The following is a 13,443-nucleotide window of genomic DNA, read 5'->3' as shown; positions in this document are numbered from 1 at the left end:
GAGTGTGAAAAGAACCGAGTGTGTGCTGAAGGGAGACAGCGGTTCTCACATAGCAGCAGAACCTCTGGCACAGTGGCACATCTCTTTGTTACGATAGTGAGCTACACGGTGCAGGCTCGAGTGTTATTGCAGCTAGGTAAACACAGGACGCACATCTAACAGCAGTGAATGTATTAACAGGCACAAATTGAATTATGCCGCTGAGATTCCAACACAGCGCGTTCCGCCAGCCCGTTCTGAGGTCTCACCGAAATCTGTTTTCATTCACTTACAGACAGGTTAGGATTCCTGGACCGCAACATGCACGGAGGACTTCCTGTACAGGGCCGCACACGAGACGTTTGCCTGCGAGGCTTCCTGCGGGAAAAGCTTTTCTGGCACGAAAGCAACTGAACCGAGGAGTTTTGTTGCCTAAAACTAACCAAACTGCAAAAAGACTCCTGAGTGAAAGTCCTGTGTTTGACCCGTTCACGCAAACTACAAGCGTTGATTGATCCACTGGCAAATGATATCACATCCACAGCCAGAAAAGAAAAGAAAATCTCATTCACACCTTTGTCTTCTCACGCCTGGACGACTGCGAGGAACTGTCTCCATGCATCAGTCAATCCTAGTTTTTAGTGTTTATTAAGATTTAAGTATTTCCATTTTGGGACTTCCACCAAGGCCCATCGGTTTAAAGCACATTTAAATGAATTCTATTTTTATCAAACATCAGTCCACATGTCTGATTTCATTAAGATCCATGAATTATTGTCTGAGAAGTTGTTGAAAAACTTCTTATCTCACAGTGTTAAAGAAAGTGTTCCTGGTCAGTTGAGTAGTTTTTGCATAATCCTGCTAACAAACAAACAAACATAGATTAAAACTTTACGTTGTGCAGGTAATGGTTGTTTTTTTACTTCACTTCTGCTGTGAAGACTTTACACGGACACTCATTTATGGCATCAGAGCCATCAGCCGTCTCAAGATGACGATGAAGGTGATGAACTCTCACTTTCAGGAGCTCATACTGATAATGGCGGAGGGTGTGGGTTGGTGTGGGGGTCGGGATGTGACTTCAGGAGAAGATGAAGGGGAAAAGATGAAAAGCTGATTCCCACATGCGGAAAGTGTCGCCTCCCCGAAGACGCTCGTCTGAGCTGCAGGACACAAAACAGCCCAACGCATCTCATCAGTGCATCTGCAGGGATGCTGGTCGTCATGGAGATGGTCAGTCAACATGTAATCACAACGCATTATAAAAATAGCAACCTCCACGCTCTGTGTGTTTGGAGACGGAGACGGTGAAGAAATCCTCTCAGCATCAGGTTCGTGCGCGGCGTGATGGTGTAATGAACGATGTGGATGTGTTCAGGAGAATCTGATCCTCGTCCAGCTCACACTCACCCGCCTCAGTGACCACACACAAGCCACAGTGGCCACGCTGGACGAGGGAACGCAGCTCCTCACACACACACACACACACGTTTGCACTTGGACTAAATTTTAAGCTATTTTTGGAAAAGGGCATGTGAATATGACTGAGACCTAAAAACCTAATTTCTTAATCAGCGTCTGACTCTGGAATCTTTCACGAACACATCATTATTTTGTCACAGCAGGTTTAAGGTTTTGTCTGTGCTCCTGCTCAGAAGTGGTTTCTCCTGGTAAAAGATGATGTCAGCTATTTCCATGCCCCACTCGGGATTTAATGATGCAAGAATAAAGACCAGCCTGTCTCTGAAGTCATTTCATATTTTCTATGCAGTTCCCCAACGCGTTCGAATGACGGAAATGTTTCAGACGCCGGCTCAGAATCTGATGACGGCTGCTGGTTTGTCTCTTATATGTGAAATATCTGAGAATCACAGGTAAAGTCATCACTTGTAATATAACTGAAGACATATGTGCTTTGATGAGAAGTTCCACTTTCTAAATGGTTTTCCACCTGATGTAAAGCCACATGAGATAGATTCTAAATGTCACGATTTTAATTTAATCACATTCCATCAAATGTTTCCAGGAAATGTTTTGTTTAGTGCTGAGCGCTGGTTCGTGACATGGGAATGTGCTGATTTACAACGTCAGTAAACTAAGTAGTTTATGTCTCAATCTCTAGTTTCAAGTCTTCTTCAATTCACCTGAATGCATTGGGGTGTGAATACTGTTTGATTGACAGCCAGTACCGTCCAATGGTTGCAGGTCATGCATGTGGGTGGTACATGCAGTGTCCTCAGGCTCCACCCCTGCTCCTCCAAATATGGTAACTTCTGGTTTCAAGAAACCAAGATAGACAAAATGTTAAACTGAAAACCTCTGGCCGAGACTCTTTTCCTGGGTCCATGAGAAAACTTAACATGTACAACTGTAATAAACAGAAAGTTATGGGAGGTTACAGTCTCAAACCACCACTGACATCACATCACACGCTGCAGTACGTGGAGCATTTACAGCCAACACAGATCACTGTAACATAACGGATGGACGCCCATTGGTTTGCGTGGCGTGACGGGGCAGAAATTGAAATTCCAGCGGCCATAAAACATTGATTTGATTTCTGACGGTGCTCCATGCTGAGGTGGTGGACTGCTCCAGACGCTCTGACGGTGAAAACTCCTCCACTGTTCCTCAGCAACAGACTCTGCGGTTTGTTTCTGTGTCTCATATCCACGGCAACAAGCACGGTGGTGCGTTCAGCAGGGTTTGCATTGATACGGAGAAATGATGTGTGTGATTCTGCATGAACGAGTCATTCAACAAGGTTACAGAGCGAATAAATACTTTCTCAAAATTATAATGATCTTTGGATAGAAAGCCAGAAATGTGAGGTGATGAGGTGCAGCCTTCGCAGATTGTGTTGATGGGGAAAAATAAAAATCCAAGGCTGTGAATGTGTCTAACACTGGTGGAAAAGTTTATCTCCCTTCATAATTAGCTTTTCATCTCGTAAACAAGTGAAGGTCTCTTGATTTTAAAAGACAAGGATTTAGGTCTAATTGATAAAGTTGGGCTCAGGGTAAATGTAGAAGGCTTAAATTTCTTAAACTGTTTTTATGATTATTGATCAGTGTTCAAATAACTTAACAAAAAAAAAGTTGAAGTTCAAAGTTTTTATTACAAGTTTTTTTTATGCTTTCAGCTGTTTTCATCAGTGAATACGTCTCTTTACAATATGGAAAATAAATATTAAATGTACCTAAATGACCAAAGTCATGATTGTTTATAGTTGTTTTAATGTTCATATTTACACTTTAATTTCTCCTTTTAATAACTGGAAGCAGATCACATAAATAACGTAAATACTTTATATGTATTCTGCTATAATTCATATTCCTTTGAGCCAATGCATATCTTCTTTACAGATTAACTTATTGTGCATTCGTGCAAAATCATAATGCAATAAAAAAAAACATTAGAAACTACAACAACTAAATATTTGGGGTTTGCACTTTAATAAATGTCTGATATAGAACTTCTCTTGGTGTTTAGAGTTCTTGTTGATTTCTCTCTCTTTTATTTTTCTCAGTTTATTTAATTTGACTGTATCTTACTTTATTTTGTAATTTATTTTTCAATATTGTATTTCTGTGATGTTTGTGTGTTCTGTGTATTTTTTTAAAGTTTTTTTTTTACACTTTGCTAAAGTAAATAAAGTAACAAAAAAAAAACAAAAAAAAAAGTTTATTTCTGTCCCGGAAAGAAGCTGCCGTTGTCGTGGCGACACTTCCGCCCATCAGAGCACCGTTGCTAGGTGACAGACTGTGAGGGCAACAGTAGCCGGTGTTACCTGTTAGCTTAGCGGTGCTACCTGTTAGCTTAGCGGTGCTACAATGAGCGGACAGACAAACACTCGGGAAAATGAAATTGGAAAATGTTTGTCGCACGTGCGGGAGGAGGAGGAGGAGGAGGAGGTGAGTGAAGACGAGTCGTTATGACGATGAGGTCATATTATAGAAACGTCACGAGACAAAGTGTCTGAGTTAAACTTCGCATTAATACAAAACTTTGAGCTAGCGGCTAACACTTTGTTTCAACAAGTTGAGCTAACTTCAGAATTAGCATCAGGAGCTACTTGTGTTCCCTCTGTTGACAATGGAAACCAATGGAAACCAATGTTTCCCATTCAGGTGAGCTGGTTTAAATTTAATGGAACCGATCACAACACCTGTGATTTACCTGCATGTTTACATCAAGTCTGAAAACTTTTACCAGATACTTTTTAACCCGTTTCTTCTCTCGATAAACTCGTGTTAATGAATGTATTAGTTCATGGAAGATTTACATGTTGAGATTCGATAAAATAATAATCCACTATTCATTCAACTGCTAATGTGCATTCTTGTTTTATTTTATCGTATGATTCCCATCAGTTAAATCACGGAACAGAATAAATACAGGTCTGATAAAGAATAGTATATAATACAACTGTACAAGAAGAATTAAACACTGCAGTGAGGTTGAAATATAAATGATTGCTAATACAATAGACAGTGTGTTACGTAGAGTATATGGTATCGTGTAGTATGACACAGTGCAGTGCCTGTTAATCAAGTCTTAACAGAGCTCATATTATTTGCATTGCTCTTGATAACAAAGCTTTTTGTGTCTCTTCGTGTCCATTAATGCAGCAGACCAGTGCAGCTCTTGACAACGAGGACGCAGAGTCTCAAACCCGGAGACATGGACACAGTGGGATTCTCACAATGGATCAGGAAGCTAAAATGGAGTCTCTCACCACAGTGAGAGCAACGTACGTCCCTCCGAAGAGTCAAGACGTGAGACTTAAAGGTGTGAAATCTACTATTTCCTCTCATGCCGTCATTACCTCATTATATAAACTAGAAATATGTTTCACCAGAGTTGAAACTTTTATAAAATACCAGATTGCAGTATTCACATATGACACTTAACACTCAGTTGATATTTTTTCGGATGAATCGCTGTGCATGCTCGGTTAATCTCTTCTTCTATATTTCTGTGGTTCAGGCATCAGAGGCGAGCTCATGGAAAAACACTTGGCCCAGATGATAAGGTAAGTCGACGATGAAACAAGTCTTTTTGATGCTGAATGAAATAACCGCTGAAAGTGGTTTGTTGACTGACCCTGTCCTGTCGGGAACATGTTGGAGCAAAGTGATGTAATATTTACACGTCTGGGTTTGTTTTACTGTTCAATCGCAGCTGCAATACCTTTAAATCAGGTTTTATGATGTTATTTTTACATGGAGGCCAGAGACGATCCCCGCAGAGGATCGGATACGGCGAAAGGATAATATAAATTCGGTGGGATCTGTCAAAGCTGTTACCATGCAGACAAAATAGGCAGCTTAGTATGAAGGACAAAGAATGAAGAAAGTGTTTAAAGGGTTGGACAAAAAATCCGGCTGTGATTACATCTGCTTTTTGTTTTTAATTGGTGCATCTAGCTTTATTTCTCACCGTTATATGTTCATCTGTTCTGCCTGTAGTCACATCTGCGACCTTGATTATGAGCATGTTTGTGCTTTTTATCATAAAAGAAAAACACTTAATTTTCTCAATGATTATATTTCATGATTCAAATCACATAAAAATGTTGCGATGCTCAATCAGAAACGAGCAGAACAACCCCAAGACCCTGAAGGGTTAAATTATCTGCATAGAGATAATTAATTTCCTATATCACCAGGGTTAAAGGCTCTACACAACGCGGGTTCACCCACACAGTCTTTGGCTCATAAGACCTCTTCTCAGGACTGTGTGGGAACATATTTGCATGATGAGTGTTCTCGGCCTCACCCTCCTGATCGTGTTCTTCTACCTGTTGGTCCTAGATAATAATTTCCATGTTTACCATTTCTGTGGATTCAAAACTGTTAACGCAACTGTACCTACAACAACGAGAAGCTGATATGCTCTTGTTTTCACAGCGAAAAGATTCGTGCTGAACTGAACCCACCGACTCCCAAAACAGACTTCTGCTCCACGACCCAGAGGGATTTCAGTGTTGAGGGATTTGTTCCTCTTACGCCTGAAACAACACAAGTTAGTAGTATACACGAGTTTGCACGTTAGTTAATAGTGGGGAAATAAAACGCTGAATAAAACAGCCTTACATTAAAAACAAAAAGAATAACATCTGATCCTTGATGATTTGTACTTGTTGTATTTCCAGGTTCAAGATTATAAAACGGACCAGGCGATTTCATTCTGGAGTGAAAACCACCAGCGGATACAGGTTTGTCACCTTGTTCCACGTCTTAGACAGTGTTTTGCTGTTGTCATGATATTAGTTGTTGGGTCACTACTAAAACCATTCGGGACAATTCGTCATTCTAAGGACCTGATTGATGATGGTCTAACATTTCATTCGCTGTTGTTTTGTCTCACAGGGTGTGACTGCTGTACAGACCCCGAAAGCACCCTTCAGGAAGTCAGCGTTTTTCAGCACACCTGTCGGCGAGCGGCTGGATGAAATAGAGCCCCCACCTGACAACTGAGATAGTACGTCACATTACATCACTCCATTGCCAGTTAATAATAAGGTGGAAATCCGCTTTAAAGGTTAATGATGTGCTCGGTGATTAGCTGCCTTTGTCAAACTTGAAACAAGCACACGAGCCTGAAATATCTACAGCACATATATCTAATACCTATACATGTTAAAATCAGTGACCCTGGAAATATGCATGAATCAATATTAGCTGATGACACGTTGACAAACCACAGACAGAAGAACACTGACACGTGGACTTTAAACCTGCAAAACAAACAGTCGCTGATACTTTAATTCAAAACACAGCAAGTTTGTGTTGTGTGGATTCGTTGAGAAACGTCCCCCTCCATGTTTGCTTTTGTAGAAATAATAATTTACTTCTTCAGTTTCAACACTGTGTGTACTTTTGGTCTTTTTTATTGTTGCCATCGAATGGTGCAACAAAAAGCTGCACCTCCTCCCTCCTGCACCGGACAAATATCTTGCGAGAGAACCTACCAGGACTCCGCAAATAGCCCAGAGGGTGTTTCTCCACCTTTAGATCGACAATATGTGGATGTGAAACACAATACGTTGTTGGGAATCCCGCAGTGTAACGCTGCGGCTCCACGTATGTTTTCTGTCAATCACAGGACACTTTCAGGAGCTGTTGATCCTCCCTGAGCTTTCAGCAGGGATTAGTTGGCGGTAGCTATGGTGACAAGTCATTTTAGCTTATATTAATGCAGCTTTTCTCTCCAAACATTTCATTATCTCACAGGATGGTACTGTAAAAACCAATTTGCCTCTCAAACACAAGGCCTTGGAGCGACTTTGTACTTAACATTTCAAATGAAATGCTTTTTACAGCATTCAGCAGTTTTTCTTGTTTTGTTTCTCCTCTTTTATTTCACTTGTGTCTCTTTGTTTTGGATGTCTCTGAATCACGTCAGGGTTTAGAATAAATCAGCCCGAAAACAAGATGTCAAGGGCATCAGCGTAATCACTCTGTGATCTTTCTCTCACAGCTTCTGCTGAATTCTCTCTTTGTGAATTCAAACAAAGATGATGGACAGAAATGACATTCAGGAGGTTGTTGCTCAGTTTGAACAAAATCAAAAAGGTCATATTTGCCTATTTTCATTCTTTGTTATTTTCACATACATAAATTATATTTGTCTTCTGTTGTAAACAATTAGCAGAGAACCATTTCGTGAATGTTTTGAAATAGAGTTAGAGCTTTGCTAACGGGCGAAGGTGCATTGAAGAGTCTGAGGATTCTGGAAACACATTCACAAGAGCGATAAGTGACCTTGGTTTTGCAAGAGATGGGTCTTTTCAGAAAAACAGATGGAGCTTGGCTCTGTGACTTGAATGAAACGCTGAGACACTTGGTCTTGGTCCCACAACAACAGCTGTATAGAGTTAAGTGGAGTTACAGTCTAAGCAAGTATTACGTATAAGTATTCTCCTTTTGAAACCACATTTCACCACAATTCACTAGATTTGGATCTGCACCAAATTACACACTCTCGTAAATATCAGTCTTCTAAACAGCAAGATCCATGAAATTATGAAAATGACATTTTAAAAAAACGTCTTAGTCATTTTTGCATAATCCTACTAACTAACAATAAAATCTGCGGCCTTCCAAGTTTTTCCATTGATTTGAAACCCCTCTACTGCGCAGCAGGTACGAAAGAACCAAATAATTAGAGCAGTGTGGTGGCCGAAAGACTTTCTGATCTCTTTAACATCATTTACCGTCTCAATAAAGATAAAAACACCCACTTTTTATTCATCTTTCTATAAATGAACCTGTTTTTAAACCGACACTGGCTCAGAAGTCATGAAATCATCAAACAGTTAAATATATTTGAGCTATTTCATGTGAATTATTTCTCATATTTGCGGCCAGTATGTTGGATGCCTTTGTACTTCAAGGTCTTGGCTAAATGAAAAGGCAGAACGCAGCACATGGCAGGATGACAGACAGCCTGGTCAGTTGAGAGAAGTTTGCAGGTCAGCGTCGAGTTCAGCAGAGACCTTCAGTCTGCTCGCTGCAGATCCAGCGGGCGCTGGCCGCGTGTCACTGTGAGAAAGTGGGCGGTAATTACAGCTGTGCAGGAGGGAGAGATGTTCTCCCGCAGAGATGAAAACACACCACAGACACCAGCACAGATAGCTGCACACTGCGCCCGCGCCCCCTCTGCCACACACTGATAATGAGCATCTAATGATCAGTGATGTCATTACAAGGAACACACAGCTGCCTGCTACCGGCTGGATTTTCTCCCCTGCTTCCCTGATCTGTCCACAAGTGCCAGCAGCTAATTAGGGTGCAGATACTCGATGCCCTGCTCTTCCAGTGCAAACGTCTGAATAATGACCATACTATATAACAGCAGTATTTTAAAATGTAAAGCAATAAGGCTCATATACGATGAAAAACCCCCTTAATTGCAAGGGTAAAAGCACAGAAGTATACTCAGGTTGATCATTTTAATTCTAACGTTCAGAAAAGGCATCTCTCTCCTCAGACTGTCTATCGCTGCAGCTCCTCTCTTCAGCCCCCGTCTCAAACACTTTTTAAATTTATGTTTGATCTCTGAGCTTTAAATACTAATTTAAAATTCCATCTACCGATCGCTACTGTGCAGATTCTGCTTCCAAATGACGACCAAGGTGAATAAATTTTTTATAAATGGAAAAAAAAGAGTATTTTACTCAGTTTATTGAACAAAATATCTTACAGTATCTTGGATATACATATATACATCATATTTTGTACTGTTGATGAACCCCTGCAGTGACATTGATTTAAACGCTGTGCCTCCAAATTCCACTGGATGCTCCGAGGAAATATTAATACATCATTGACTTCCAAACACATTATACAAATCTTAATATAGAAAGCACAAAAAATAAGAATTTATCTGTGAAAAGTATTCACTCTCAGGACAGAAAGGTTCTTCATACAAAAACAGATTTACTTTTTTTTGTCTTTTTTTTTTTTTTTTTTTGCAGTTACAATATGCAGGTAATAAATATACCTGGAATTTCCTCTGGGTATTTTTTACTTCTATGGTGTCATTGATTTTTCCTCTGCACGGAAATCACCAATAAGGACTTATTCTAGAACAAATAAAGTAGTGGCTCGGCCACCGCAGCTTCCACTGTCGTCTGCTGCTGCTGCTGCTGCTGCTGCACATGTTCCGCAGGCCTCTCAGATTACATACACGTCAGTCTTCTCCCCAAGAAGCCAGTACGTTCTCATTTTGCCTTTGCCCTGGAAAAAGACACAGAAATCAATATGTTCATCAATGGAGATGAAGTGTGGGGGGTGGGTGGGTGGGAGGATGATAGCCTCCATTAAGCTGCCCTTCTTTAAGGGTGACCCTGGTGGTTAGTGCAACTCGTCCTACACCTCCACCTTTATACACACATCGTACTTTGGCAGAACAAAATCATGTCTCATACTTAATATAGTGGAAACCTTATTTCTCTGCAAGCTTTGCCTCCATTCTGTCTTCTAACCCTAATTGTTTGAGCTATTTATATATGATTATAGAGGATTTTATGAGAATTAAGTTGTACTTTTAGGCTAGGTATTTAACCAATCATCTGTTAAGTGATGATATACTAACTGTATAACGTTTGAATTGGCCTTTAAAAACCTGCTGTGTGAATGTAAGTGTAGAACACAACCTCCTCCTCAAGACACAGAAACAATACTGATGCCACATATACAAGATGATTTGTATTTATTAATTATATTATCATCCCTCAGACTAACGAAAATAAACATTCATGTTCGTTCCGATTTGTTTGCAGTTTGATGCTTTGTTCCCCATCAGCAACAAAAGTGGGTCAACCTTCGTGAGCGCAGTGTCGTTTATCTTTAAATACGAAACGTTTCTCACCTTCATTTCTATATCTCCTCGTAACTGGAGATCAAAGTAGCCAAACTCATCCAGAACTTCCTTGGTGGCTGAGGATAAGTGGATTTTCAAGGCTGCGAAACACAAAACAGAGCAGACTGAACATTTTCACTCTGCGAATGACATGCGACATCTGATTTAGCACTCAGGCCTCAGGACATAGAGTAGAGGAGGAAACTGTGGAGTGAGATGAGCCGATGTGTTCGCTCCCGTCAGACGTCAGCAGCTGAGACGCTAACGGTGATGAAAATCTGTATTGTTTTTGTCCAATTAATGCTCTCAGTGCAGAGATATGAGATGTGACTCCTGCCTGCGAAGCTTCAGGCTGCACGGTTTATCGCTGGCTAAGGGCCCTTTGCTGTAAGTGCTATCAATTATTTACCAGCGGAGGCACGACACAGGAAGCGACTCAGTAGTTAATCAATACATCTGATGATCCGCTCGCAAAACCACCGTTTCATGACACTAGTTCCAGTCGGTGCCAGTTAAGAAACAGAAAGTAGAGGTGAAGAAAGACTCAGAAGGATAAAACTTTTATATTTGGTTTAGAAATAATATTTTTAATTAAATGTTTCCATCCAACCAGCAAAAGTATAGTAAAAAATGATGACGCCACATTAGCTCCTATTACTCTTTGGTCTTTATTGACTGAATACAGATTAATGCATATATCTAATACACAAGTAAAGTTCTTATTATTTCATATTATATACAGTTTATAAGAGCAGAATCACTCACCCTCTCCGTTGGACTCCATCCGAGACGCTGTGTTGACAGTATCTCCAAACAAACAGTATCTGGGCATTTTCAACCCGACCACTCCGGCACAGACTGGACCTATCAAACACAAGATAAATAAAGTCACACCGTGCAATGGAACATATTATATCTAGTAATCTGTGGATTCCTCGGTGCGGCTGTCAGTGAACATGTATTTAAAAAGGACAACAGAGGCGTGAGTGATGTGAAACTGTGCTTTTGTTTTCTCTGACAATACTAATAACCAGCCTACGCACGCCAGTCAATCCCGACTGCACGTCAAGTGTTTGAATAAGAATATAAACAGTGAGCCATGAGCTGATGTCGTCTAAACACTGTGTCAGACCTGCTGATGCAGACAGATCAGGATAACGACAACCTGAGGAGTTACGTTCACTGGTTTGTTGGTACCATAGGTTGCAGAAACACCACCTCCTCCGTGTTAGTAGTTGGGAAATGGACCAAACTAATAAAGTAAATAAAAAACGTCTATCCGTGCTTCGGTCCAGGAGGTTTTTCAGCAGCTCGGACATTCGCCATCATGAGCTGTCAAATCTGGGACTTTGTGGCACCAGGTCTTGTTGCAGACGTGCACGGTTGCAGGTCAGGCTGAGGGTTCGCACTCACCTGTGTGTATTCCTATCCTGAGCCTCAGCTGGTCGTTGGGTCTGTGACGAATCTTGAACGTTTTGACCTGCTCTAACAAAGCCAGCGACATCCCGGCAATCTCTCTGGCGTGGAGCTTCCCGTTCCGCACCGGCAGCCCGGACACCACCATGTAGGCGTCGCCAATGGTCTCCACCTGAGGAACCAATCGCAAGCTAATTATCATTTTGCTGTTGTTTTCCCAGCGTCACTCCAGTTCTGTAATTATTCCTAACTTACCTTATATACATCGAAATTATCGATGATGGCGTCAAAACAGGTGTACAGATCATTGAGCAGCGTGACGACCTGTAGAGAGAAACAGTTTTCATTATATTAAAACAACAGAAGCGCAAGAAGAACATGGCCTGTACGTCAGCTGAGAGCTACGTGACTCCAAGGACTCCAAGTAAAAATGCCCTGACCGTAAATCCAACTTTAGACACTGTGCTTTCGTTTGTTAAGCGGCTGCCAGACTGGAGGGCCAACGTTTCTGCACAACCTCACAGTCTCTCGCTTTATCTCTCGTCTGTTGCTGGACGGTCGCCCACTGAGGCTTTCTGACAAACAGATTCACAGGCTCGTAAATCAAATCCACAGATGGAATTTTACAATCAATCTGCACAGCATTTACAAAACTGTGTTGGCCGTAATAGTAAATGTTGTAATAATAAGTAATGTCAATGAGGTCTGCTGTTTATCCAAAGAGCTGTTATTTATTCAGTCTCTCTCTTTGTTTTTGATTTACTTTTAATTGTGTCTGAACCTCACATAAATTCCGGCTCGCTTTGCAGCACATATCGGTTATTTTCATAGAGTTTCTGGCTTCATCAAGAAGCAAGTGGTGGTGGAGGCGAGGAACAAGTTTATATCCTCTACATATGAAAGTGTGAGATTGTCCAGCAACACGTCAGACCCTCTGCCTACATGAGACATCATGATAATGTCTTTGGTCTCTGAACCCCCCCTTTGGTATTCCAGCAAGAGCGAGAGATGATATGGCATAAAGTGACTCAACTCTGCGTCAGCGCACTCTTCCATCAAACAACTGCACTATTTTGAGTCGTAGCCGTTGTGTGGGAACTCACACACTGTGGGAACTGTGAAACACACTGTAGGAAGAGACCTGACGCTGCTGGTGAGCGCTTTTATGCATAAACGGATAACTCTGATCACGACTTTTTAGAAATGCTCCGGAGAAAAGTCAGGGAAGGAGAATGTACATTTCAGAAAGTGGGAAGCTCACGGGAGGAATCCGTGTACCTGTAGCGGCGTACTCTCTGCAGACATGGACGTGAAGCCCACAATGTCGCTGAAGTAAATCGTCACGCTGTCGAAAGCCTCCGCCTGCACCGTCTCCCCTCGTTTTAGCTGCTCTGCTACTGAACTGTGTGCCGAGAGAGAAACACGAGGTCAAAGCGTTCATAAAGACAAATCAAGCAGCAGAGAATAACAAGATCTGGCAGCTTCAATTACAACCATTCATCAGTTTAGCTCTTAATTCTTCTCACATTCATTTTTGTGTAATCAAATAACAGCACGGGCAAAGACTCTGTGGCAGAAGTCGGCTAATTCACAAGCGCTGTGAGAAGCTATATCTCTCCTTTCTCAAGCTCCCCTCAGTCTGGCTGTGTCTGTCTTTGAAGGAGGGAAGATTCTTCA

The 13,443-nt window shown here is 41.4% G+C and overlaps 2 protein-coding genes across 4 annotated transcripts in view; one reads left to right on the top strand and one right to left on the bottom strand.

Moving 5' to 3' along the window:
* Window positions 1-3,711: 3,711 nt before the first annotated feature.
* The window catches only part of spag8 (sperm associated antigen 8), a 46,128-nt gene continuing 36,396 nt past the window's right edge, over window positions 3,712-13,443 (top strand). Inside the window, exons 1-6 of one of the 3 annotated variants that reach the window (XM_069514125.1) lie at window positions 3,712-3,893; window positions 4,614-4,770; window positions 4,969-5,014; window positions 5,892-6,006; window positions 6,137-6,199; window positions 6,354-6,465. In XM_069514125.1, coding sequence (XP_069370226.1) covers window positions 3,813-3,893; window positions 4,614-4,770; window positions 4,969-5,014; window positions 5,892-6,006; window positions 6,137-6,199; window positions 6,354-6,461 — 570 coding nt within the window. In that variant the 5' untranslated portion in view covers window positions 3,712-3,812 and the 3' untranslated portion in view covers window positions 6,462-6,465. Of the gene's footprint in view, window positions 3,894-4,610; window positions 4,771-4,968; window positions 5,015-5,891; window positions 6,007-6,136; window positions 6,200-6,353; window positions 6,850-13,443 lie in introns of those variants that run through there. The other 2 variants (XM_069514123.1, XM_069514124.1) reach the window with 2 other exon arrangements.
* Window positions 9,154-13,443, bottom strand: part of npr2 (natriuretic peptide receptor 2) — a 41,863-nt gene continuing 37,573 nt past the window's right edge. Inside the window, exons 17-22 of the mRNA XM_020105138.2 lie at window positions 13,045-13,168; window positions 12,022-12,090; window positions 11,764-11,938; window positions 11,116-11,214; window positions 10,360-10,451; window positions 9,154-9,725 (exon numbers count right to left, since the gene is read on the bottom strand). Coding sequence (XP_019960697.2) covers window positions 9,663-9,725; window positions 10,360-10,451; window positions 11,116-11,214; window positions 11,764-11,938; window positions 12,022-12,090; window positions 13,045-13,168 — 622 coding nt within the window. The 3' untranslated portion in view covers window positions 9,154-9,662. The remainder of the gene's footprint in view (window positions 9,726-10,359; window positions 10,452-11,115; window positions 11,215-11,763; window positions 11,939-12,021; window positions 12,091-13,044; window positions 13,169-13,443) is intronic.

Source organism: Paralichthys olivaceus, chromosome 18 (assembly GCF_024713975.1).
Source record: "Paralichthys olivaceus isolate ysfri-2021 chromosome 18, ASM2471397v2, whole genome shotgun sequence".
NCBI lineage: Eukaryota > Metazoa > Chordata > Actinopteri > Pleuronectiformes > Paralichthyidae > Paralichthys > Paralichthys olivaceus.
This window is presented reverse-complemented; position numbering and strand designations above follow the sequence as displayed.